The sequence below is a fragment of the Chaetodon auriga genome, chromosome 15 (genome assembly GCF_051107435.1).
Source record: "Chaetodon auriga isolate fChaAug3 chromosome 15, fChaAug3.hap1, whole genome shotgun sequence".
Taxonomy (NCBI): domain Eukaryota; kingdom Metazoa; phylum Chordata; class Actinopteri; order Chaetodontiformes; family Chaetodontidae; genus Chaetodon; species Chaetodon auriga.
This window is the reverse complement of record NC_135088.1, coordinates 21,596,490-21,622,729: the sequence shown is the minus strand read 5'-3', so window position 1 is coordinate 21,622,729 and position 26,240 is coordinate 21,596,490. Positions and strand designations below refer to the sequence as shown.

The 26,240-nt window shown below is 39.5% G+C and overlaps 1 protein-coding gene across 1 annotated transcript; it reads left to right on the top strand.

Annotated features, from left to right (window-relative positions):
- Positions 1-563: 563 nt before the first annotated feature.
- LOC143333122 (uncharacterized) lies at positions 564-26,237 on the top strand (the record flags this gene model as incomplete). Its single annotated transcript, XM_076751061.1, has 3 exons — positions 564-800; positions 2,628-4,540; positions 6,732-26,237. Coding segments are annotated over exons 2-3 (21,369 nt in total), but the record flags the coding sequence as incomplete, so codon positions are not given.
- Positions 26,238-26,240: the final 3 nt, after the last annotated feature.

The following is a 26,240-nucleotide window of genomic DNA, read 5'->3' as shown; positions in this document are numbered from 1 at the left end:
GTTGTAGCAATTCACACTAAATGTGATTTTTTTTTTTTTTTCTTTTTTAATTTAAACACAAGCCAGATGTTCTAGAAAACACAGACATAGATCATAGAGTTGTCTTTTAATGAGATTACTGTTGGTGGCAAAATTTGTCCCAATAGAAATTCCATTTGCAATAATCGATTATTTAATGATAATCATAAAACAACGATAACCATATGAAGTGATGTTGATTTTCATTAAGTGTGTGTAGTCACTTTGTAATTTTCATGCAAGATTACACTGAAAACCAAGACAGTTCAAGACAAGACAGCATCATAATATTAACCAAATGTTTTATGGAATATGTTGCTCACAGAGTTCTAGCACACCTTTTCTGTTGGTATGTAAACAGTAAATAGTACATGTAGGCGTATGGGATCCACTGCCTGTTCATATGTGATTATTCAGAGCTTACGTACATCAGAAGAGCTGAGTGAAACCCTGGGCACAGAGCCACTTGGACCCCACCCTTATCAGCTAAGACCAGACTCCCAGGGCAAGGTGTTTCACCACCCAACATCACTTACCGTCCAATCATATGCAGACCAACTGGGTGTTACATCTTTCTTATGGTCAACAAACGTCTGGAGGAAAGAGATATACAATGTTTTGAAGACAATAGTGCCAGCCTGCCTCATCCCTGCAGATCTCTATAGAGTGTAACACCTAAGTAGACCAGCACAGCATTCTCTCAAATGACTCATTAAAGTGCGCCTTCTCTATGGGAATTTAAGTCGAGGACTTATCTTGAATCAAAGCAAAAGGAAACTGAGGTAAGAAAAAAATAATAGATAATATGACTCACAATTGTACATATTTTACATTATGAATAAATGGACCTCTTGTAATTGGAGTAAATTAGGTTTTTATGTTTTCATGTATTTTTAAAACTTAATTTTATATCATTCTTACAGTCACACCAATTTTGAATTTGTAACATGGAAACAGGATTAATTTATCACTTGAAATAACTGTGTTGGGTTTTCAACAACAAACCTGTGTATTTATACTGTACCTATGAATGGATTAATTGTGTGGGAATCATGCTTTCAAATGTTAAACTGCCAGTGTGCCATTGCAAATCCATGTTTCTGAAGTAATGTGCAGGATCTGAATTAAAGAAAAAACAAAGAAAAATCAATGAGGTGTATATTTGAAAAATTAGGTTCTAACATTTTGTATGTATTGTTAAGCACAAAAACTTACCTTCAGATATACACTACCCATAATTTGAGTTGTATTTGAACTAATAGTACAATACTGCCTCAAGCAAAGTGACATGTGATATGATAGGTAGCAGCAAAGCGTAGTAAATGGACTGTATTTATATCACGCTTTTCTAGTCTGATAAGTGCGCAAAATGCATTCGTATGATAGTGGCTAAGCATTAACAAGCATTAACCATTCAATCACACTCACACACTGATGGCATAGTTCAAAGGTTCAGCATCTTGCCGAGGCCAGGGCTGGAACCACCGACCTCCTGAGCCACAGCCGGCCAGTCAGCCACATGTTATACATGTTATAGAGTAATATTGGCCCATCAGCTGCAGCAATGGACACCAGAATAACATATAGTATGATTATGTAATTATACTTGTAGTTGTCTGTATTAATACTGAGATATAATACAATCATCAGAATCACACACACACACACACACACACACACACACACACAGGGAGAAGGAGGGACCTTCTGCAGGGGCAGAAGGTCTCAAGAGTTTTAGGATTCGAAGCAACACCTGGAATCATAGAAAGCAGTTTAAGTAACAGAGACTGGAGGTTAAGAAGGTCCTCCAAGAGTTTGTTTTTCCTCCACTTAGGCTCAGCCACTCTCATGCTGTGTCTCAGTACACAGTGAGTTAGACAGCCAAGGCACACATGGAGATGGCCTAGCAGGTCATTCTTACTCACAGCTTGTCACATATGAACACTTTTTGAGGCACTGGGTACCCCTTCAGTGTTCAATGTGCAGTGTAGTCTGATAGGCTTCCATAGACAGCCTGCCCTCACTCTCAAACTACGTCAACTGACGTAGGTTTTAGAGTGAGAAAAATCTGCCTATGTAGCACACAGGGGTGGTCGGAAAGGTCAAGCACAGGACCTTTGTCCAGGAGACTGGGTTCCGTGTCCCATGAGAAACCATAAGTTAATGTTGACTTCCTTTGTACGTAAAGTAATGTACATGACTTAAACTTCATGTGGAATTGTTTATTGCTATTGCTAACTTGACCATGGATTCCTTCATGTTGAAAAATTATGCTAAAGCGGTATCGCGGTAAAAAGTGGCGCCAAGGGGTCACATCAGGGAGTAGGAGACAGCAGCAGACAGAGCCGGGGAGACGAGGATGGAGGTTATGAGTAGAGGTTGTGTGGGTGGGGGTGGGTTTGACTGGACACTTTGTGAAAATTATGTCTTTTCTTGTTCTACCTGTCTTCTTTTTGGTGTGATTAAACAGGATAAACATGCTGGAAATGTGTTTTTTCAAATGGCTCTTTATTTGTGCCACCACCTCATTTGTTCATTTTTTTCTGGCCTTGTTACAATATAAGATGTGGAGTGACAAGTGATATTTTGTCCATTTTCTTGATCAACAGAGCAAAGACAACAGAGCAGTAAGACGACCCAAACAGAACAGAACTGGACAATGGAAAACGCCGAGCAATTAGAAGACAAACAAACAAAAAACATAAAAATCAAAATGGAGACAATTAAAAGACAAAGACAATTGACATGTCAAGTAATAGAGGAAATTGAACAACTTTGGGAAGAGACACAAAGAAAGAGAAATGAAATTGATGACCTTAAGACAAAGGCAGAGCAGCAACAGGAGGACATTGACGTCCTGGTAGCTGAAAAACATGAGCAGAACTTATTAATAAAAAGACTGAAATTACAGCTAGAAAATGCTCTTGAGAGACTCGCAGAGAATAAAAATGAAGCCGCTCAAGAAAAAATTCAACTTCAAAAAATGTGGACTGAAATATACCAAGAGAAGAAAACCCTGGAAAGAAGAAGTAATGAGATCATGAAAGAGCGACACAAGTTGGAAATGATCAAGTCTGAGAAGAGAAAATCACAAGAAAATACGGAATCCAAAGAACTCCTGGAACAGATAAAGCATGGGCAGGAGATAATGGAGAGACGAATGGCTGACAGTCTGCTGAGTATCATGAACAAGAATAAGGAAATAATGCTTGAAGCAAAGCAGGCACAAGAGCAAATGGAGAAAAACATGGCAGAGATACAGCAAGAGTTAAAGAGGAATAAAAATGAGATCACACAACACAGAGAACAAATTGAGCACATTAAACATAATATGAATGAAAATATTAAAAAAATGAAGCAAAGGTGGACAAAAATTCAAAGACATGTTCAAATGCAGCAAGCCACAGTTCCAGAGATGGAAAGCAGAGAAAGGCAGAAAGAAGGAAAAGACACCTTCGACACTGCAAAGATAAAACTCAGCAGAATCCAGGAAGAGATGGAGACACTTTGGCAAGTATTGGAAGACAGCGAACAACAACTGGAACTGACCCTGAGAGAGAAGCAGGAGCTAAAGACAGAGAGTGGACGAATGGAAAACATGAATAACTTGGCACAGGTACAATCTGAAAGAGATGAGATAGAAAGAATCAAAGCTACAATACAGACTGAGAGAGAAAACATTGTGAGGGACAGGCAGTTAATTAAAGCAGAGATGGATGCGCTGAAGTGTATGAGGGAGAGTACTGAAAGACAAAAACAGGAGCTGGATGATAAGTTACAGAGGACAAAGAAAGAGATAAAGGAGATGGAAGTGATGAGCGCTGAGATTGAAATTAAAAAAAGGGACCTGGCAAAAATGATAAGACTGAGCAGGAGAAAAAAGGAAGGGATCAGCATGGAGAAGGGTGAGACTGAACATGCTGAAGAAGACATGGAGGAAAGACAAGAGAAGTGTGAGGGGCAGAGGTCAGACCAGGTGCTGGAGGAGAACATGGTGGACAGATCTGATGGGCAGAATATAGGACTTCAACACGATCACAGAACCAGAGAAATAACACAACATACAGAACTCCTGAAGTCTGAGGAAGACAACATAGAGACAAGCACCAAGAACAAAGTGAACACTGACATTTGCAGAGTGATTCTTGAGGTAGAAGAAATCAGAGAGATGCTGCGTAAGGTGAGAGAAGATACAGAGCAAAGCAGGAGAGACACCACACAAGAAAAGAGTCAAATCAAATGGATGAATTTTCAAACCAAAAAAAAGAGATGGGCGCTTGACCAACAGCTGGAGAAGACCATGAAAGAAAGGGACGAGTTAGAAATCGTGAAGATGAAGATACAACAACAACGGCAAGAAGTCGGACAAAAACTGGAAGATGCAATGACTGCAATTCTGACTATGGGTGAGATGAAAGCTAACATTGAAAAAGCCGCTGCAGAGATTAGCAACACCCTGGAGGAGATGCTCAAAGCCAAAAGAAAGATGGAGGAGGACAAGGAAGAAGTAAAAAAACACATGGTAAGGTAATTTTTTTCTCAGTTTGTTTTCTTTTGAATCTTGAATCAGTAATATGCTCTTTCATAGCTGTCAACACTGGGACTTGAAAATATGAAAATATGGGAAACTTTCTGTCACCCTGTGCCGTTCCACTGCCTTTACCACCGTCCACATACCCCTTACATTTAGACAAGGATACACAAAAAATCACGGCAAGGCAACCACGTGCTTTAAAATATCAGAGCAACAAGGACTGAGTGAACAAGTTCCTACATTAAGTGAGTACAGTCAGGTGGTCAGAATCAGATACCTGGTTACTTGAGGGATGTGTACACATCACTGACACAGTATGCTTTAGTTGTGATTGTGAGAGAGGCTACTGGCAAGAGAGACAAAGGGCTGGAGGTTATGAAAATGGTAGAGATGCTATAAATACAGTCATTGGTGGAGCATGTTCCTGCTTATGTCAGTTTATGCTCGGCAGATTTGTCACTGTGACTCACATTGCTATTCCCTCCATCTGATACACTAAAATCTGTGGGGCATATTGTACAAAAAGCATGACTTTGACGTTGCTCTTCATTAAGTAGGGAAAAGTCTTCTCCCATTTGGTGAGATACACAAACTTCTAGTCTTTTTGGCAGCTACTCCATCCCTCTGTCATTCATCCTCTTCCTTTGCTTGTTTTGGTGGGTTGATTGAATGATTTCTAATTGCTGGTTGCATTCTTGTCACAAAAGTTGTTAAAATTACATTGAAAAATAAACAATTTAGAGATATGTAGTTCCATAATGTGGCACCACAATGTTGCCTGCTTCACTGGAAAGGCCAGTAAGTTACATATTGGACAATAATTTGGATCCAAACAAGTTGTGGTGTTACAAAATCTGCCTGGCATTTGGACATCTGATTTTCAGATTTCAGTTGAGCACAGAGAAGCTTTCCCTCCTGTGTCAGACTCTGCATATACTGTCATCCTTCTGCACAGTGAAGCTCAAACATTCAGGTGAAGGAAGAATGAGCAAAACAGTTTTGACGGAGGTGGATTTTATTGTGATGTGCATTTGTCAAGGCATTTTGAGTTTGTTGCTCTTGTATTGAATTTATTATTATTTTACACTTCATGCGATTTATAGCCTGATATGGACCCGTGAATCAGAAGTTGAACTGAATGCCACAATTAAACAGATTCATTGGTAACAGGTGACAGTGTCATGATTGGGTATGAAAGCGGCATCCTTGAAAGACTCAAGCAAGCAAGAATGGCGCAAGGTTCACCACTTTGTGAACACGTGATTGTATAAAGGATGTTACTACATGGGTTTGGGGACACCACATAAAACATAGTTTGTTTGCAAATGATTGCATTCTGTTTTTATTTATGTTTTACACAGTATCCTAACTTTTTTGGAATATGGTTCGTAAATGTCTGCAGAAAAACAGACATTCAAAAAGACATTCAAAAGTAAGGCAGTCATTCAGTCACACAGTAGTACATATTTTATCTTCAGTAACATTTTCTCAATACAAACTTTTACAATTAAACCTACACGTCCTCATACAAAAACGGCTGAACAGGCTGGTTGCCAATGACTCCCAAAACAACATTTATCATCACTGGAAATTACCAGAGAGCAGCACCTTCATCATCACATTGTTAACTTTACTGTTTGCTATGGATTAGGTCGAACCGGTTGCTAATGGAAAAGGACCTGCCCCACACTGCTGCTGATTGGCTAGTACTTGTTTCATCCCTTGGCTGAGTTGGTTAGGTTCAGGCATGAGGAGGTTAGGTTCATGTATGAGATTTTATGATTGATTAGGGTGAGCCTGTCTGAGGCTGAGTAGGATGAGTCATCCCTTTGCCTTAGAGGGATTCGTAAATTTGTGCACCAGACTTTTGTTGCTCCAGATCTTCGTGGTCACAAGGTTAACACTGTGAAATGGTTGCAGTTTCCTTAGATTTAGACACCAAAACGACATCCCAGAATCACTAAACTTAATGCCATGTTCCTTTGGTAGGCAGCAGTGGTAGAGGAATTTTTCATATATTTGTCTGAAGTGAACGTGGTCAATTTATGAAATTGTGATAATAAAATTGTGATACTAAACAAAGAAAGTTATTTAGATGGAAACATAATTATTGTTGACTTAATTTCATACAATGACAAACAATAAGAAAGCCAGTGACAATTCTTTCTTTTTTGTGAAGGAGAGGATGACTTCCATGAAAGCACGGATCAGCAAATGGACATCGACAGTCAAAAAGACTTCTCCAGTGAATACATTTAAACTTCAAGAACCACGGAAAGAGAGACACAGAGTCTCCCTCGAAGATCAAACATTTGAAATTCTAACAGACAAAGGAGGCGCAGAAAATGACATTACAAATGAGGCCATGTCTTTGCAGCAATCTTTAATATTAGAAGACCAGCATCAAAGTGAAGACATCAAAAAACAGGAACATAAACATTCAGAGCACACACAGACACAAGAACTCGAGATTGTTGCAGTGAACATTAAGGAAGAGCAGAATGTTTTCTTACAGACGCTGACAGAAATTCATGAAGAAACATCAGTGGTTGATGATCAGACAGAAATAGCAATACATGGAGGAGAAAAGGTAAAATTGGAAAAACAGATATACAAACTCAAGGAGAGAGAGGACAAAATAAGGGAGCAAATCACGTGTGCTATGAAGAACATGGAAGAAAGAAAGCAAGAGATAGAGAGGCTCATTATGGAAATAAATGACCTACAGAGCCAGAGACCAGGGACTGAAACTGGGTTACCAAGGACAGTAAGGGAAAATGGAATTGTGGAAGAAGGAGTGACTGGACTCCAGAAAGAAACCAATGTTCCCAAACATGAAATAACTGAATATGACGTGCAAATGCAAAAAGAGGAGAAGGACAATATGGTGAAACTAGAAGTAACTGATGAGTCTGTCTTGAAGACATTAGGCGTTGAGAAGCACAAACAATACCAGGAATCAAGAGACAATCTAGAGACACATGTTCCTGAGATTGATGGATGTTCTTATAAAAAGGACACAGGAAGTGCTGATATACAAAGACTTAGGGCAGAGATTCATAGAACACAAGAAATCATAAGATTTGTGAAACCAGGACTTGAAATCCAAGCTGAAGAAAGTCACGTCATTTCACACGAGGACGGTGAAATTGAGGGATTGCTGCAAGACATGAAACAATTCCAAGAGCTTTTGAAAATGGTAAAAGCTGAAATGAGGCAAAGTGAAATGCATCTGAAAGACGAAAGGAGCGACATGAAATCCATGAAAATAGCAGCCAAAAAACAGAGAAGAGAACTGGATCAGAGGTTAGATAAAATTTTGAGAGAGACGGACGAACTGAATATTTTAAAAATAAAAGTGCAGAGACAAACTGAAGTGACTGAGCAGAAGTTGGAGAAAATGGCAAAAGTGAAGAGCGCCATGGTGACAATGGCTGCTAAGACTAGACAGAAAAGTGAAAACATAGAGATTATTATGAAGGAGACCAAAGTAAAACTGGGACAATTAGAAGACCGGAATGAAATGATTGAGGCAACAAAACAAGAACTGGAAAACAAATATCTTTTAATATCACAGGAAAGAGCTGACCTTGAAAAACTCATAACTGAAGTTAGGCAACGAAAATCTACCTTGCAAAATCCAGAGGGAGAGAATGGAGACATAAAGAAACATGTCACAGCTGAAACAGATATAGAAAAGGACAAAATGACAAAAAACAGAATGGGCAATGAAATGGAGCAAATGGAAAATGAAATTGTCAGTCTCAGATCAGAAAATAAGACACTGGAGGAGCACATAAAACTGATCATGGAGAGTTTGTTTGAGAAAAACGGTGAAATTGAACAACTGAAAAGGGAAATAAGTGAACAAGTGAAACAGAAGACTGAGAAAGAAGAGCTTGAGATGCTCAAACAACAGATTGAAGTAGAGAGGGAGAAAGTGAGAATAGGAAGACAACAAGCTGAGGCGGAAATCCATGAGATGAATCGTTTAAGGGAGGGTATTGAAAGACAGAAGCCAGAGCTCGATGAAAGAGTGCACATGGCCAAAAAAGAAATGAGAGAGCTGGAGCTGCTGAAGTCAGAGCTGGAAACAAAGAAAAAAGAAAGCGAACAGATATTTAGAATGACCATGAGAAAGAAGGAGGAGGCTGAAATAATGTGGAATGAAATACAAAGACAAAAGAAATTACTGAGGATAGATACCAAAAAGAGACAAAGAGAATTAGACCAAAGACTGGAGAAAACCATGAGAGAGAGGGATGAGTTAGAAATCTTGAGGATAAAACTGCATCAACAGAAGGCAGAGTTTGCTGATGAACAGCAGAGTATCAAAGACAAGATGACTCTTGTCCAAGCATACAAAGAAGATGAAAAACAAAGGCAGGAAAGGCAAGAGGTGGAACTTATCAGGCAGAGGGCTGAAATGGTACACCACAGCTCAAAAGTCACGAATTCCATTACTGATCTTCAAAACATGACACAAAAAGTTCATGCACATTTGGAAGTAATTAAGGAGGAAATGGGAATTCTGGAAAATGTAAATGTAAATTTAGCGAAACAAATAGGAGAGCTCGACGTGTTGAAAGCACAGAATAGGACTACTAGTGACAAAATAAGCAAACTTAAATCTCAGATAAAGATGGACTTTGAAAAAATGACAACACAAGCAAAAGCAGAGAGGGATGAAATGGTCAGTATATGGGGTGATATCCAAAAACACAAACAGGAACTTGAGATCAGACTAGAGAGCATCAAAAGAGAAAAAAGAGAGATGGAAGTGTTGAAGACAGAGTTGGAAATCAGAAAAAGAGAAAATCACCAGATGACCCGAAAAGTCATTAGAAAAGAGCAAGAAGTTAAGAATATGTGGGCTGAAGTCAAAGGACAAAAAGTTGCCCTCAAGAGGGACACACGAAGGAGGAAGAAAGAGCTCGACCAACGAATGGAGAGTGTCATCAGAGAGCGTGATGAACTAGAGATTATGAAACTGAAGCTACAAAGAGAAAAAGAGGAGAGCAAAGGTGGAATGAAAGAGCCAGGAATGTCAGCTGTCATACACATTACAAATAAAATTCAAAGAGCCTGCGAGCTAATTCAGTTATGGATGAAGAAATATGAACTTACGAAAAAACACAGTGAAGATTTGAATAGAGAACTAGCAGATCAAAAACAACAAATGGAGACCCACGCAAAAATCATGAACCAGGAAAGAGAGGAAATGGAACATATGAAGATGGCCATTAAAAAACAAAAGGAAATGATGATATGTGCTTTAAAGAACATGCAACGAAAGCAGACACATTTGGAGAAAGTGGAAACAACTATGCCAAAAGAAACAAAATTGAAAGAAAAAGACATGGGTGAAATGAGAGATGATTCAGAAGAGTCAGTCCAAAGAAAGAAAGATCTGGAGAATGAAAGGGAGTTTCTGAAAGCTGAGGCAATAACGCTCAAAGTTGAACAAGAGAAAGAAAGGAAAGAATTGAAAGGAATTAAGACAATGATTGACAAAACTGGACGTGAACCTAAAAGGAAGGTCAAGCGACTTCAGGATGTGGTCGATTGGCAGGAAGATGGACCAAATCAGTCGAAACGTAGCTTTGTTGAAGAAATCCGGAAGGTAGACCTGAAGCAAGAGAGAGAGGATCTGGATAGAGTGAAGGAGATGATGAACAAAGAGAAACTGGACTTGGAGCTGATGAGTTCCGACATCCAGAAACAAACTGACATGTTAGAACAAGAAAAGCAAGTTCTGAAAGAGGAAAGAGACAAGTTGAATATCACAAAGGCTGAGCTACAAAAGCAGAAAGAACAGGCAGACAGTCTGTTCCAAGAGATAGACAGAGAGAAAAACAACATCAAAGATCTGACCCTTCACGTTCAGACACAAAGAGACAACCTTGAAAATGCCATGAACACGATTACCTTAAAACAACAAGGCCAAGAACTCAAGGAACATGAGTTTGAAAGACTAAAAGAAGAACTGGAATCCAGTAAGAGTAAGGTGCTGACAGACAGGGAGGAATTGGAAGATTTGAGGAAGGATGTCAACAAGAAGAAAGAAGATCTTGAAGTTGCCATGAACAGCATGAGTGGAGAGAGAGAACAACTCAATCAGATGAAGATTAGCATTGACACGGACAGACAAGCACTTGAGAATGAGAGAGTTAAAATGGATGCAGAGCTATCTGAGTTTAAAATGAGGGAAGCACAGTTCATGAGTAACATACAATCTCTGAAAGATAAAGTCAAGGAGTTGAATGACAAGATGTGCAGACACATGAAAAACAAAATAGAGAAATTAGACCAAAACAATAGAGATGTGCAAAGATTATGCCTTGTATTGGAACAAAAGCTTGAAGACTTTGATCAAGAGAGAGACCAGATATCAGTTTATGCTAAGCTGATACAGAGAGAAAAGGATGATCTGAAAGGTAAAACATCAGATACGGTCATCCAGACAGAAGACATGGGAAATCAATGGAAGGAAAATCTTCTGTTGGAAAGGGAAGAACTTGAGAAACTGAAGGCAGAGCTGAAGCAAGAGAGAGAGGATCTGGATAGAGTGAAGGAGATGATGAACAAAGAGAAGCTGGACAGGGAGTTGATGAGTTCTGACATTCAACAAACTGACATATTAGAACAAGAAAAGCAAGTTCTGAAAGAGGAAAGAGAGAAGTTCAATATCACAAAGGCTGAGCTACAAAAGCAGAAAGAACAGGCAGACAGTCTGTTCCAAGAAATAGACAGAGAGAAAAACAGCATCAAAGATCTGACCCTTCACATTCAGACACAAAGAGACAACCTTGAAAATGCAATGAACATGATTACCTTAAAACAACAAGAACAAGAATTCAAGGAACATGAGTTTGAAAGACTAAAAGAAGAACTGGAATCCAGTAAGAGTAAGGTGCTGAAAGAAAGGGAGCAATTGGAAGTTTTGAGGAAGGATGTCTACAAGAAGAAAGAAGATCTTGAAGTTGCCATGAACAGCATGAGTGGAGAGAGAGAACAACTCGCTAAAATGAGAACTGACTATGACAAAGAGAGAGAAATGATGTTGACTGAAAAGGTCAGCATGGAAGACGAAAAGTCTGAGCTGAAGATGAGAGAAGATGAACTCATGACTAAAATGAAGTCAATAGACACTCTGAGAGTAAATCTTCAACAGCTAAAGCAAAGGATGACACAGGACATGAAAAATAAAATTGACAGTTTGCAAGAAAACACTGAAGATGTGCGAAAGCTCTACACTGAATCTGAACAAAAGCTGGCAGAACTTGCCCAACAGAAAGAAAACATGGCTTGTCATAGTGAGCTGTTAGAGACAGAAAAGAAAGCTTTGGTGAGTATAATGTCAGACATGATCATCCAGAGAAGGGACATGGAAAATCAATGGAAGCAAAAGGTTGTGTTGGAGGAACAAGAACTTGACCAACTGAAGGCAGAGCTGAAGCAAGACAGAGAGGATCTGGATAGAGTGAAGGAGATGATGAACGAAGAGAAACGAGACTTGGTGCTGATGAGTTCTGACATCCAGAAACAAACTGACATGTTAGAACAAGAAAAAGAAGTTCTAAAAGAGGAAAGAGATAAGTTGAATATCACAAAGACTGAGCTACAACAGCAGAAAGAACAGGCAGACAGTCTGTTCCAAGAGATAGACAGAGAGAAAAACAACATCAAAGATCTGACCCTTCATGTTCAGACACAAAGAGACAACCTTGAAAATGCCATGAACATGATTACCTTAAAACAACAAGAACAAGAACTCAAGGAACATGAATTTGAAAGACCAACAGAAGAACAGGAATCCAATAAGAGTAAGGTGCTGACAGAAAAGGAGGAATTGGAAGTTTTGAGGAAGGATGTCCACAAGAAGAAAGATGATCTTGAAGTTGCCATGAACAGCATGAGTGGAGAGAGAGAACAACTCAATCAGATGAAGATTAGCATTGACACGGACAGACAAGCACTTGAGAATGAGAGAGTTAAAATGGATGCAGAACTATCTGAGTTTAAAATGAGGGAAGCACAGTTCATGAGTAACATACAATCTCTGAAAGATAAAGTCAAGGAGTTGAATGACAAGATGTGCAGACACATGAAAAACAAAATAGAGAAATTAGACCAAAACAATAGAGATGTGCAAAGATTATGCCTTGTATTGGAACAAAAGCTTGAAGACTTTGATCAAGAGAGAGACCAGATATCAGTTTATGCTAAGCTGCTACAGAGAGAAAAGGATGATCTGAAAGGTAGATCACCAGATACGGTCACCCAGACAGAAGACATGGGAAACCAATGGAAGGAAAATCTTCTGTTGGAAAGAGAAGAACTTGACCAACTGAAGGCAGAGCTGAAGCAAGAGAGAGAGGATCTGGATAGAGTGAAGGAGATGATGAACAAAGAGAAACTGGACTTGGAGCTGATGAGTTCCGACATCCAGAAACAAACTGACATGTTAGAACAAGAAAAGCAAGTTCTGAAAGAGGAAAGAGAGAAGTTGAATATCACAAAGACTGAGCTACAACAGCAGAAAGAACAGGCAGACAGTCGGTTCCAAGAGATAGACAGAGAGAAAAACAACATCAAAGATCTGACCCTTCACGTTCAGACACAAAGAGACAACCTTGAAAATGCCATGAACATGATTACCTTAAAACAACAAGACCAAGAACTCAAGGAACATGAGTTTGAAAGACTAAAAGAAGAACTGGAATCCAGTAAGAGTAAGGTGCTGACAGACAGGGAGGAATTGGAAGTTTTGAGGAAGGATGTCTACAAGAAGAAAGAAGATCTTGAAGTTGCCATGAACAGCATGAGTGGAGAGAGAGAACAACTCAATCAGATGAAGATTAGCATTGACACGGACAGACAAGCACTTGAGAATGAGAGAGTTAAAATGGATGCAGAACTATCTGAGTTTAAAATGAGGGAAGGTCAGTTCATGAGTAACATACAGTCTCTGAAAGATAAAGTCAAGGAGTTGAATGACAAGATGTGTAGACACATGAAAAACAAAATGGAGAAATTAGACCAAAACAATAGAGAGGTGCAAAGATTATGCCTTGTATTGGAACAAAAGCTTGAAGACTTTGATCAAGAGAGAGACCAGATATCAGTTTATGCGAAGCTGATACAAAGAGAAAAGGATGATCTGAAAGGTAAATCACCAGATACGGTCACCCAGACAGAAGACATGGGAAACCAATGGAAGGAAAATCTTCTGTTGGAAAGGGAAGAACTTGAGAAACTGAAGGCAGAGCTGAAGCAAGAGAGAGAGGATCTGGATAGAGAAAAGGAGATGATGAGCAAAGAGAAACTGGACAGGGAGTTGATGAGTTCTGACGTCAAGAAACAAACTGACATGTTAGAACAAGAAAAGCAAGTTCTTAAAGAGGAACGAGACAAGTTGGACATCACAAAGACTGAGCTACAACAGCAGAAAGAACAGGCAGACAGTCTGTTCCAAGAGATAGACAGAGAGAAAAACAACATCAAAGATCTGACCCTTCACGTTCAGACACAAAGAGACAACCTTGAAAATGCCATGAACATGATTACCTTAAAACAACAAGAACAGGAACTCAAGGAACATGAGTTTGAAAGACTAAAAGAAGAACTGGAATCCATTAAGAGTAAGGTGCTGACAGAAAAGGAGGAATTGGAAGTTTTGAGGAAGGATGTCCACAAGAAGAAAGAAGATCTTGAAGTTGCCATGAACAGCATGAGTGGAGAGAGAGAACAACTCGCTAAAATGAGAACTGACTATGACAAAGAGAGAGAAATGATGTTGACTGAAAAGGTCAGCATGGAAGAAGAAATGTCTGAGCTGAAGATGAGAGAAGATGAACTCATGACTAAAATGAAGTCAATAGACACTCTGAGAGTAAATCTTCAACAGCTAAAGCAAAGGATGACACAGGACATGAAAAATAAAATTGACAGTTTGCAAGAAAACATTGAAGATGTGCGAAAGCTCTACACTGAATCTGAACAAAAGCTGGCAGAACTTGACCAGCAGAAAGAAAACATGGCTTGTCATAGTGAGCTGTTAGAGACAGAAAAGAAAGCGTTGATGAGTATAATGTCAGAGATGATCATCCAGAGAAGGGACATGGAAAATCAATGGAAGCAAAAGGTTGTGTTGGAGGAACAAGAACTTGACCAACTGAAGGCAGAGCTGAAGCAAGAGAGAGAGGATCTGGATAGAGTGAAGGAGATGATGAACAAAGAGAAACTGGACTTGGAGCTGATGAGTTCCGACATCCAGAAACAAACTGACATGTTAGAACAAGAAAAGCAAATTCTGAAAGAGGAAAGAGACAAGCTGGACATCACAAAGACTGAGCTACAACAGCAGAAAGAACAGGCAGACAGTCTGTTCCAAGAGATAGACAGAGAGAAAAACAACATCAAAGATCTGACCCTTCATGTTCAGACACAAAGAGACAACCTTGAAAATACCATGAACATGATTACCTTAAAACAACAAGAACAAGAACTCAAGGAACATGAGTTTGAAAGACTAAAAGAAGAACTGGAATCCAGTAAGAGTAAGGTGCTGACAGAAAAGGAGGAATTGGAAGTTTTGAGGAAGGATGTCCACAAGAAGAAAGAAGATCTTGAAGTTGCCATGAACGGCATGAGTGGAGAGAGAGAACAACTCGCTAAAATGAGAACTGACTATGACATAGAGAGAGAAATGATGTTGACTGAAAAGGTCAGCATGGAAGAAGAAATGTCTGAGCTGAAGATGAGAGAAGATGAACTCATGACTAAAATGAAGTCAATAGACACTCTGAGAGTAAATCTTCAACAGCTAAAGCAAAGGATGACACAGGACATGAAAAATAAAATTGACAGTTTGCAAGAAAACATTGAAGATGTGCGAAAGCTCTACACTGAATCTGAACAAAAGCTGGCAGAACTTGCCCAGCAGAAAGAAAACATGGCTTGTCATAGTGAGCTGTTAGAGACAGAAAAGAAAGCGTTGATGAGTATAATGTCAGAGATGATCATCCAGAGAAGGGACATGGAAAATCAATGGAAGCAAAAGGTTGTGTTGGAGGAACAAGAACTTGACCAACTGAAGGCAGAGCTGAAGCAAGAGAGAGAGGATCTGTATAGAGTGAAGGAGATGATGAACAAAGAGAAACTGGACTTGGAGCTGATGAGTTCCGACATCCAGAAACAAACTGACATGTTAGAACAAGAAAAGCAAATTCTGAAAGAGGAAAGAGACAAGCTGGACATCACAAAGACTGAGCTACAACAGCAGAAAGAACAGGCAGACAGTCTGTTCCAAGAGATAGACAGAGAGAAAAACAACATCAAAGATCTGACCCTTCATGTTCAGACACAAAGAGACAACCTTGAAAATGCCATGAACATGATTACCTTAAAACAACAAGAACAAGAACTCAAGGAACATGAGTTTGAAAGACTAAAAGAAGAACTGGAATCCAGTAAGAGTAAGGTGCTGACAGAAAAGGAGGAATTGGAAGTTTTGAGGAAGGATGTCCACAAGAAGAAAGAAGATCTTGAAGTTGCCATGAACGGCATGAGTGGAGAGAGAGAACAACTCGCTAAAATGAGAACTGACTATGACATAGAGAGAGAAATGATGTTGACTGAAAAGGTCAGCATGGAAGAAGAAATGTCTGAGCTGAAGATGAGAGAAGATGAACTCATGACTAAAATGAAGTCAATAGACACTCTGAGAGTAAATCTTCAACAGCTAAAGCAAAGGATGACACAGGACATGAAAAATAAAATTGACAGTTTGCAAGAAAACATTGAAGATGTGCGAAAGCTCTACACTGAATCTGAACAAAAGCTGGCAGAACTTGCCCAGCAGAAAGAAAACATGGCTTGTCATAGTGAGCTGTTAGAGACAGAAAAGAAAGCGTTGATGAGTATAATGTCAGAGATGATCATCCAGAGAAGGGACATGGAAAATCAATGGAAGCAAAAGGTTGTGTTGGAGGAACAAGAACTTGACCAACTGAAGGCAGAGCTGAAGCAAGAGAGAGAGGATCTGGATAGAGTGAAGGAGATGATGAACAAAGAGAAACTGGACTTGGAGCTGATGAGTTCCGACATCCAGAAACAAACTGACATGTTAGAACAAGAAAAGCAAATTCTGAAAGAGGAAAGAGACAAGCTGGACATCACAAAGACTGAGCTACAACAGCAGAAAGAACAGGCAGACAGTCTGTTCCAAGAGATAGACAGAGAGAAAAACAACATCAAAGATCTGACCCTTCATGTTCAGACACAAAGAGACAACCTTGAAAATGCCATGAACATGATTACCTTAAAACAACAAGAACAAGAACTCAAGGAACATGAGTTTGAAAGACTAAAAGAAGAACTGGAATCCAGTAAGAGTAAGGTGCTGACAGAAAGGGAGGAATTGGAAGATTTGAGGAAGGATGTCTACAAGAAGAAAGAAGATCTTGAAGTTGCCATGAACGGCATGAGTGGAGAGAGAGAACAACTCGCTAAAATGAGAACTGACTATGACATAGAGAGAGAAATGATGTTGACTGAAAAGGTCAGCATGGAAGAAGAAATGTCTGAGCTGAAGATGAGAGAAGATGAACTCATGACTAAAATGAAGTCAATAGACACTCTGAGAGTAAATCTTCAACAGCTAAAGCAAAGGATGACACAGGACATGAAAAATAAAATTGACAGTTTGCAAGAAAACATTGAAGATGTGCGAAAGCTCTACACTGAATCTGAACAAAAGCTGGCAGAACTTGCCCAGCAGAAAGAAAACATGGCTTGTCATAGTGAGCTGTTAGAGACAGAAAAGAAAGCGTTGATGAGTATAATGTCAGAGATGATCATCCAGAGAAGGGACATGGAAAATCAATGGAAGCAAAAGGTTGTGTTGGAGGAACAAGAACTTGACCAACTGAAGGCAGAGCTGAAGCAAGAGAGAGAGGATCTGTATAGAGTGAAGGAGATGATGAACAAAGAGAAACTGGACTTGGAGCTGATGAGTTCCGACATCCAGAAACAAACTGACATGTTAGAACAAGAAAAGCAAATTCTGAAAGAGGAAAGAGACAAGCTGGACATCACAAAGACTGAGCTACAACAGCAGAAAGAACAGGCAGACAGTCTGTTCCAAGAGATAGACAGAGAGAAAAACAACATCAAAGATCTGACCCTTCATGTTCAGACACAAAGAGACAACCTTGAAAATGCCATGAACATGATTACCTTAAAACAACAAGAACAAGAACTCAAGGAACATGAGTTTGAAAGACTAAAAGAAGAACTGGAATCCAGTAAGAGTAAGGTGCTGACAGAAAAGGAGGAATTGGAAGTTTTGAGGAAGGATGTCCACAAGAAGAAAGAAGATCTTGAAGTTGCCATGAACGGCATGAGTGGAGAGAGAGAACAACTCGCTAAAATGAGAACTGACTATGACATAGAGAGAGAAATGATGTTGACTGAAAAGGTCAGCATGGAAGAAGAAATGTCTGAGCTGAAGATGAGAGAAGATGAACTCATGACTAAAATGAAGTCAATAGACACTCTGAGAGTAAATCTTCAACAGCTAAAGCAAAGGATGACACAGGACATGAAAAATAAAATTGACAGTTTGCAAGAAAACATTGAAGATGTGCGAAAGCTCTACACTGAATCTGAACAAAAGCTGGCAGAACTTGCCCAGCAGAAAGAAAACATGGCTTGTCATAGTGAGCTGTTAGAGACAGAAAAGAAAGTGTTGATGAGTATAATGTCAGAGATGATCATCCAGAGAAGGGACATGGAAAATCAATGGAAGCAAAAGGTTGTGTTGGAGGAACAAGAACTTGACCAACTGAAGGCAGAGCTGAAGCAAGAGAGAGAGGATCTGTATAGAGTGAAGGAGATGATGAACAAAGAGAAACTGGACTTGGAGCTGATGAGTTCCGACATCCAGAAACAAACTGACATGTTAGAACAAGAAAAGCAAATTCTGAAAGAGGAAAGAGACAAGCTGGACATCACAAAGACTGAGCTACAACAGCAGAAAGAACAGGCAGACAGTCTGTTCCAAGAGATAGACAGAGAGAAAAACAACATCAAAGATCTGACCCTTCATGTTCAGACACAAAGAGACAACCTTGAAAATGCCATGAACATGATTACCTTAAAACAACAAGAACAAGAACTCAAGGAACATGAGTTTGAAAGACTAAAAGAAGAACTGGAATCCAGTAAGAGTAAGGTGCTGACAGAAAAGGAGGAATTGGAAGTTTTGAGGAAGGATGTCCACAAGAAGAAAGAAGATCTTGAAGTTGCCATGAACGGCATGAGTGGAGAGAGAGAACAACTCGCTAAAATGAGAACTGACTATGACATAGAGAGAGAAATGATGTTGACTGAAAAGGTCAGCATGGAAGAAGAAATGTCTGAGCTGAAGATGAGAGAAGATGAACTCATGACTAAAATGAAGTCAATAGACACTCTGAGAGTAAATCTTCAACAGCTAAAGCAAAGGATGACACAGGACATGAAAAATAAAATTGACAGTTTGCAAGAAAACATTGAAGATGTGCGAAAGCTCTACACTGAATCTGAACAAAAGCTGGCAGAACTTGCCCAGCAGAAAGAAAACATGGCTTGTCATAGTGAGCTGTTAGAGACAGAAAAGAAAGTGTTGATGAGTATAATGTCAGAGATGATCATCCAGAGAAGGGACATGGAAAATCAATGGAAGCAAAAGGTTGTGTTGGAGGAACAAGAACTTGACCAACTGAAGGCAGAGCTGAAGCAAGAGAGAGAGGATCTGTATAGAGTGAAGGAGATGATGAACAAAGAGAAACTGGACTTGGAGCTGATGAGTTCCGACATCCAGAAACAAACTGACATGTTAGAACAAGAAAAGCAAATTCTGAAAGAGGAAAGAGACAAGCTGGACATCACAAAGACTGAGCTACAACAGCAGAAAGAACAGGCAGACAGTCTGTTCCAAGAGATAGACAGAGAGAAAAACAACATCAAAGATCTGACCCTTCATGTTCAGACACAAAGAGACAACCTTGAAAATGCCATGAACATGATTACCTTAAAACAACAAGAACAAGAACTCAAGGAACATGAGTTTGAAAGACTAAAAGAAGAACTGGAATCCAGTAAGAGTAAGGTGCTGACAGAAAAGGAGGAATTGGAAGTTTTGAGGAAGGATGTCCACAAGAAGAAAGAAGATCTTGAAGTTGCCATGAACGGCATGAGTGGAGAGAGAGAACAACTCGCTAAAATGAGAACTGACTATGACATAGAGAGAGAAATGATGTTGACTGAAAAGGTCAGCATGGAAGAAGAAATGTCTGAGCTGAAGATGAGAGAAGATGAACTCATGACTAAAATGAAGTCAATAGACACTCTGAGAGTAAATCTTCAACAGCTAAAGCAAAGGATGACACAGGACATGAAAAATAAAATTGACAGTTTGCAAGAAAACATTGAAGATGTGCGAAAGCTCTACACTGAATCTGAACAAAAGCTGGCAGAACTTGCCCAGCAGAAAGAAAACATGGCTTGTCATAGTGAGCTGTTAGAGACAGAAAAGAAAGTGTTGATGAGTATAATGTCAGAGATGATCATCCAGAGAAGGGACATGGAAAATCAATGGAAGCAAAAGGTTGTGTTGGAGGAACAAGAACTTGACCAACTGAAGGCAGAGCTGAAGCAAGAGAGAGAGGATCTGTATAGAGTGAAGGAGATGATGAACAAAGAGAAACTGGACTTGGAGCTGATGAGTTCCGACATCCAGAAACAAACTGACATGTTAGAACAAGAAAAGCAAATTCTGAAAGAGGAAAGAGACAAGCTGGACATCACAAAGACTGAGCTACAACAGCAGAAAGAACAGGCAGACAGTCTGTTCCAAGAGATAGACAGAGAGAAAAACAACATCAAAGATCTGACCCTTCATGTTCAGACACAAAGAGACAACCTTGAAAATGCCATGAACATGATTACCTTAAAACAACAAGAACAAGAACTCAAGGAACATGAGTTTGAAAGACTAAAAGAAGAACTGGAATCCAGTAAGAGTAAGGTGCTGACAGAAAAGGAGGAATTGGAAGTTTTGAGGAAGGATGTCCACAAGAAGAAAGAAGATCTTGAAGTTGCCATGAACGGCATGAGTGGAGAGAGAGAACAACTCGCTAAAATGAGAACTGACTATGACAAAGAGAGAGAAATGATGTTGACTGAAAAGGTCAGCATGGAAGAAGAAATGTCTGAGCTGAAGATGAGAGAAGATGAACTCATGACTAAAATGAAGTCAATAGACACTCTGAGAGTAAATCTTCAACAGCTAAAGCAAAGGATGACACAGGACATGAAAAATAAAATTGACAGTTTGCAAGAAAACATTGAAGATGTGCGAAAGCTCTACACTGAATCTGAACAAAAGCTGGCAGAACTTGCCCAGCAGAAAGAAAACATGGCTTGTCATAGTGAGCTGTTAGAGACAGAAAAGAAAGCGTTGATGAGTATAATGTCAGAGATGATCATCCAGAGAAGGGACATGGAAAATCAATGGAAGCAAAAGGTTGTGTTGGAGGAACAAGAACTTGACCAACTGAAGGCAGAGCTGAAGCAAGAGAGAGAGGATCTGGATAGAGTGAAGGAGATGATGAACAAAGAGAAACTGGACTTGGAGCTGATGAGTTCCGACATCCAGAAACAAACTGACATGTTAGAACAAGAAAAGCAAATTCTGAAAGAGGAAAGAGACAAGCTGGACATCACAAAGACTGAGCTACAACAGCAGAAAGAACAGGCAGACAGTCTGTTCCAAGAGATAGACAGAGAGAAAAACAACATCAAAGATCTGACCCTTCATGTTCAGACACAAAGAGACAACCTTGAAAATGCCATGAACATGATTACCTTAAAACAACAAGAACAAGAACTCAAGGAACATGAGTTTGAAAGACTAAAAGAAGAACTGGAATCCAGTAAGAGTAAGGTGCTGACAGAAAAGGAGGAATTGGAAGTTTTGAGGAAGGATGTCCACAAGAAGAAAGAAGATCTTGAAGTTGCCATGAACAGCATGAGTGGAGAGAGAGAACAACTCGCTAAAATGAGAACTGACTATGACAAAGAGAGAGAAATGATGTTGACTGAAAAGGTCAGCATGGAAGAAGAAATGTCTGAGCTGAAGATGAGAGAAGATGAACTCATGACTAAAATGAAGTCAATAGACACTCTGAGAGTAAATCTTCAACAGCTAAAGCAAAGGATGACACAGTACATGAAAAATAAAATTGACAGTTTGCAAGAAAACATTGAAGATGTGCGAAAGCTCTACACTGAATCTGAACAAAAGCTGGCAGAACTTGCCCAGCAGAAAGAAAACATGGCTTGTCATAGTGAGCTGTTAGAGACAGAAAAGAAAGCGTTGATGAGTATAATGTCAGAGATGATCATCCAGAGAAGGGACATGGAAAATCAATGGAAGCAAAAGGTTGTGTTGGAGGAACAAGAACTTGACCAACTGAAGGCAGAGCTGAAGCAAGAGAGAGAGGATCTGGATAGAGTGAAGGAGATGATGAACAAAGAGAAACTGGACTTGGAGCTGATGAGTTCCGACATCCAGAAACAAACTGACATGTTAGAACAAGAAAAGCAAATTCTGAAAGAGGAAAGAGACAAGTTGGACATCACAAAGACTGAGCTACAACAGCAGAAAGAACAGGCAGACAGTCTGTTCCAAGAGATAGACAGAGAGAAAAACAACATCAAAGATCTGACCCTTCACATCCGGACACAAAGAGACAACCTTGAAAATGCCATGAACATGATTACCTTAAAACAACAAGAACAAGAACTCAAGGAACATGAGTTTGAAAGACTAAAAGAAGAACTGGAATCCAGTAAGAGTAAGGTGCTGACAGAAAAGGAGGAATTGGAAGTTTTGAGGAAGGATGTCCACAAGAAGAAAGAAGATCTTGAAGTTGCCATGAACGGCATGAGTGGAGAGAGAGAACAACTCGCTAAAATGAGAACTGACTATGACAAAGAGAGAGAAATGATGTTGACTGAAAAGGTCAGCATGGAAGAAGAAATGTCTGAGCTGAAGATGAGAGAAGATGAACTCATGACTAAAATGAAGTCAATAGACACTCTGAGAGTAAATCTTCAACAGCTAAAGCAAAGGATGACACAGGACATGAAAAATAAAGTTGACAGTTTGCAAGAAAACATCGAAGATGTGCGAAAGCTCTACACTGAATCTGAACAAAAGCTGGCAGAACTTGCCCAGCAGAAAGAAAACATGGCTTGTCATAGTGAGCTGTTAGAGACAGAAAAGAAAGCGTTGATGAGTATAATGTCAGAGATGATCATCCAGAGAAGGGACATGGAAAATCAATGGAAGCAAAAGGTTGTGTTGGAGGAACAAGAACTTGACCAACTGAAGGCAGAGCTGAAGCAAGAGAGAGAGGATCTGTATAGAGTGAAGGAGATGATGAACAAAGAGAAACTGGACTTGGAGCTGATGAGTTCCGACATCCAGAAACAAACTGACATGTTAGAACAAGAAAAGCAAATTCTGAAAGAGGAAAGAGACAAGTTGGACATCACAAAGACTGAGCTACAACAGCAGAAAGAACAGGCAGACAGTCTGTTCCAAGAGATAGACAGAGAGAAAAACAACATCAAAGATCTGACCCTTCATGTTCAGACACAAAGAGACAACCTTGAAAATGCCATGAACATGATTACCTTAAAACAACAAGAACAAGAACTCAAGGAACATGAGTCTGAAAGACTAAAAGAAGAACTGGAATCCAGTAAGAGTAAGGTGCTGACAGAAAAGGAGGAATTGGAAGTTTTGAGGAAGGATGTCTACAAGAAGAAAGAGGATCTTGAAGTTGCCATGAACAGCATGAGTGGAGAGAGAGAACAACTCAATCAGATGAAAATTACCATTGACACGGACAGACAAGCACTTGAGAATGACAGAGTTAAAATGGATGCAGAACTTTCTGAGTTTAAAATGAGGGAAGGTCAGTTCATGAGTAACATACAATCTCTGAAAGATAAAGTCAAGGAGTTGAATGACAAGATGTGCAGACACATGAAAAACAAAATGGAGAAATTAGACCAAAACAATAGAGAAGTGCAAAGATTATGCCTTGTATTGGAACAAAAGCTTGAAGACTTTGATCAAGAGAGAGACCAGATATCAGTTTATGCTAAGCTGATACAGAGAGAAAAGGATGATCTGAAAGGCAAAATATCAGATACGGTCACCCAGACAGAAGACATGGGAAATCAATGGAAGCAAAATCTTCTGTTGGAAAGAGAAGAACTTGACAAACTGAAGGCAGAGCTGAAGCAAGAGCAAGAGGATCTGGATAGAGTGAAGCAGATGATGAGCAAAGAGAAACTGGACTTGGAGCTGATGAGTTCCGACATCCAGAAACAAACTGACATATTAGAACAAGAAAAGGAAGTTCTAAAAGAGGAAAGAGACAAGTTGGATATTACAAAGACTGAGCTACAACAGCAGAAAGAACAGGCAGACAGTCTGTTCCAAGAGATAGACAGAGAGAAAAACAACATCAAAGATCTGACCCTTCATGTTCAGACACAAAGAGACAACCTTGAAAATGCCATGAACATGATTACCTTAAAACAACAAGACCAAGAACTCAAGGAACATGAATTTGAAAGACCAACGGAAAAACAGGAATCCAGTAAGAGGAAGGTGCTGACAGAAAAGGAGGAATTGGAAGTTTTGAGGAAGGATGTCCACAAGAAGAAAGATGATCTTGAAGTTGCCATGAACAGCATGAGTGGAGAGAGAGAACAACTCAATCAGATGAAGATTAGCATTGACACGGACAGACAAGCAGTTGAGAATGAGAGAGCTAAAATGAATGCAGAACTATCTGAGTTTAAAATGAGGGAAGGACAGTTCTTGAGTAACATACAATCTCTCAAGGAGTTGAACGACAAGATGTGCAGACACATGAAAAACAAAATCGAGAAATTAGACAAAAACAATAGAGATGTGCAAAGATTATGCCTTGTATTGGAACAAAAGCTTGAAGACTTTGATCAAGAGAGAGACCAGATATCAGTTTATGCTAAGCTGATACAGAGAGAAAAGGATAATCTGAAAGGTAAAATATCAGATACGGTCACCCAGACAGACGACATGGGAAATCAATGGAAGGAAAATCTTCTGTTGGAAAGGGAAGAACTTGAGAAACTGAAGGCAGAGCTGAAGCAAGAGAGAGAGGATCTGGATAGAGTGAAGGAGATGATGAACAAAGAGAAACTGGAATTGGAGCTGATGAGTTCCGACATCCAGAAACAAACTGACATGTTAGAACAAGAAAAGCAAATCCTGAAAGAGGAAAGAGACAAGTTGGACATCACAAAGACTGAGCTACAACAGCAGAAAGAACAGGCAGACAGTCTGTTCCAAGAGATAGACAGAGAGAAAAACAACATCAAAGATCTGACCCTTCACGTTCAGACACAAAGAGACAACCTTGAAAATGCCATGAACATGATTACCTTAAAACAACAAGACCAAGAACTCAAGGAACATGAATTTGAAAGACCAAAGGAAGAACTGGAATCCAGTAAGAGTAAGGTGCTGACAGAAAGGGAGGAATTGGAAGTTTTGAGGAAGGATGTCCACAAGAAGAAAGAAGATCTTGAAGTTGCCATGAACAGCATGAGTGGAGAGAGAGAACAACTCAATCAGATGAAGATTAGCATTGAAACGGACAAACAAGCACTTGAGAATGAGAGAGTTAAAATGGATGCAGAACTATCTGAGTTTAAAATGAGGGAAGGTCGGTTCATGAGTAACATACAATCTCTGAAAGACAAAGTCAAGGAGTTGAATGACAAGATGTGCAGACACATGAAAAACAAAATGGAGAAATTAGATCAAAACAATAGAGATGTGCAAAGATTATGCCTTGTATTGGAACAAAAGCTTGAAGACTTTGATCAAGAGAGATACCAGATATCAGTTTATGCTAAGCTGGTACAGAGAGAAAAGGATGATCTGAAAGGTAAAATATCAGATACGGTCACCCAGACAGAAGACATGGGAAATCAATGGAAGCAAAATCTTCTGTTGGAAAGAGATGAACTTGACAAACTGAAGGCAGAGCTGAAGCAAGAGAGAGAGGATCTGGATAGAGTGAAGGAGATGATGAACAAAGAGAAACTGGACTTGGAGCTGATGAATTCTGACATTCAGAAACAAACTGACATATTAGAACAAGAACAGCAAGTTCTGAAAGCTGAAAGAGACAAGTTGAATATCACAAAGGCTGAGCTACAAAAGCAGAACGAACAGGCAGACAGTCTGTTCCAAGAGATAGACAGAGAGAAAAACAACATCAAAGATCTGACCCTTCACGTTCAGACACAAAGAGACAACCTTGAAAATGCCATGAACATGATTACCTTAAAACAACAAGACCAAGAACTCAAGGAACATGAATTTGAAAGACCAAAGGAAGAACTGGAATCCAGTAAGAGTAAGGTGCTGACAGAAAGGGAGGAATTGGAAGTTTTGAGGAAGGATGTCCACAAGAAGAAAGATGATCTTGAAGTTGCCATGAACGGCATGAGTGGAGAGAGAGAACAACTCAATCAGATGAAGATTAGCATTGTAACGGACAAACAA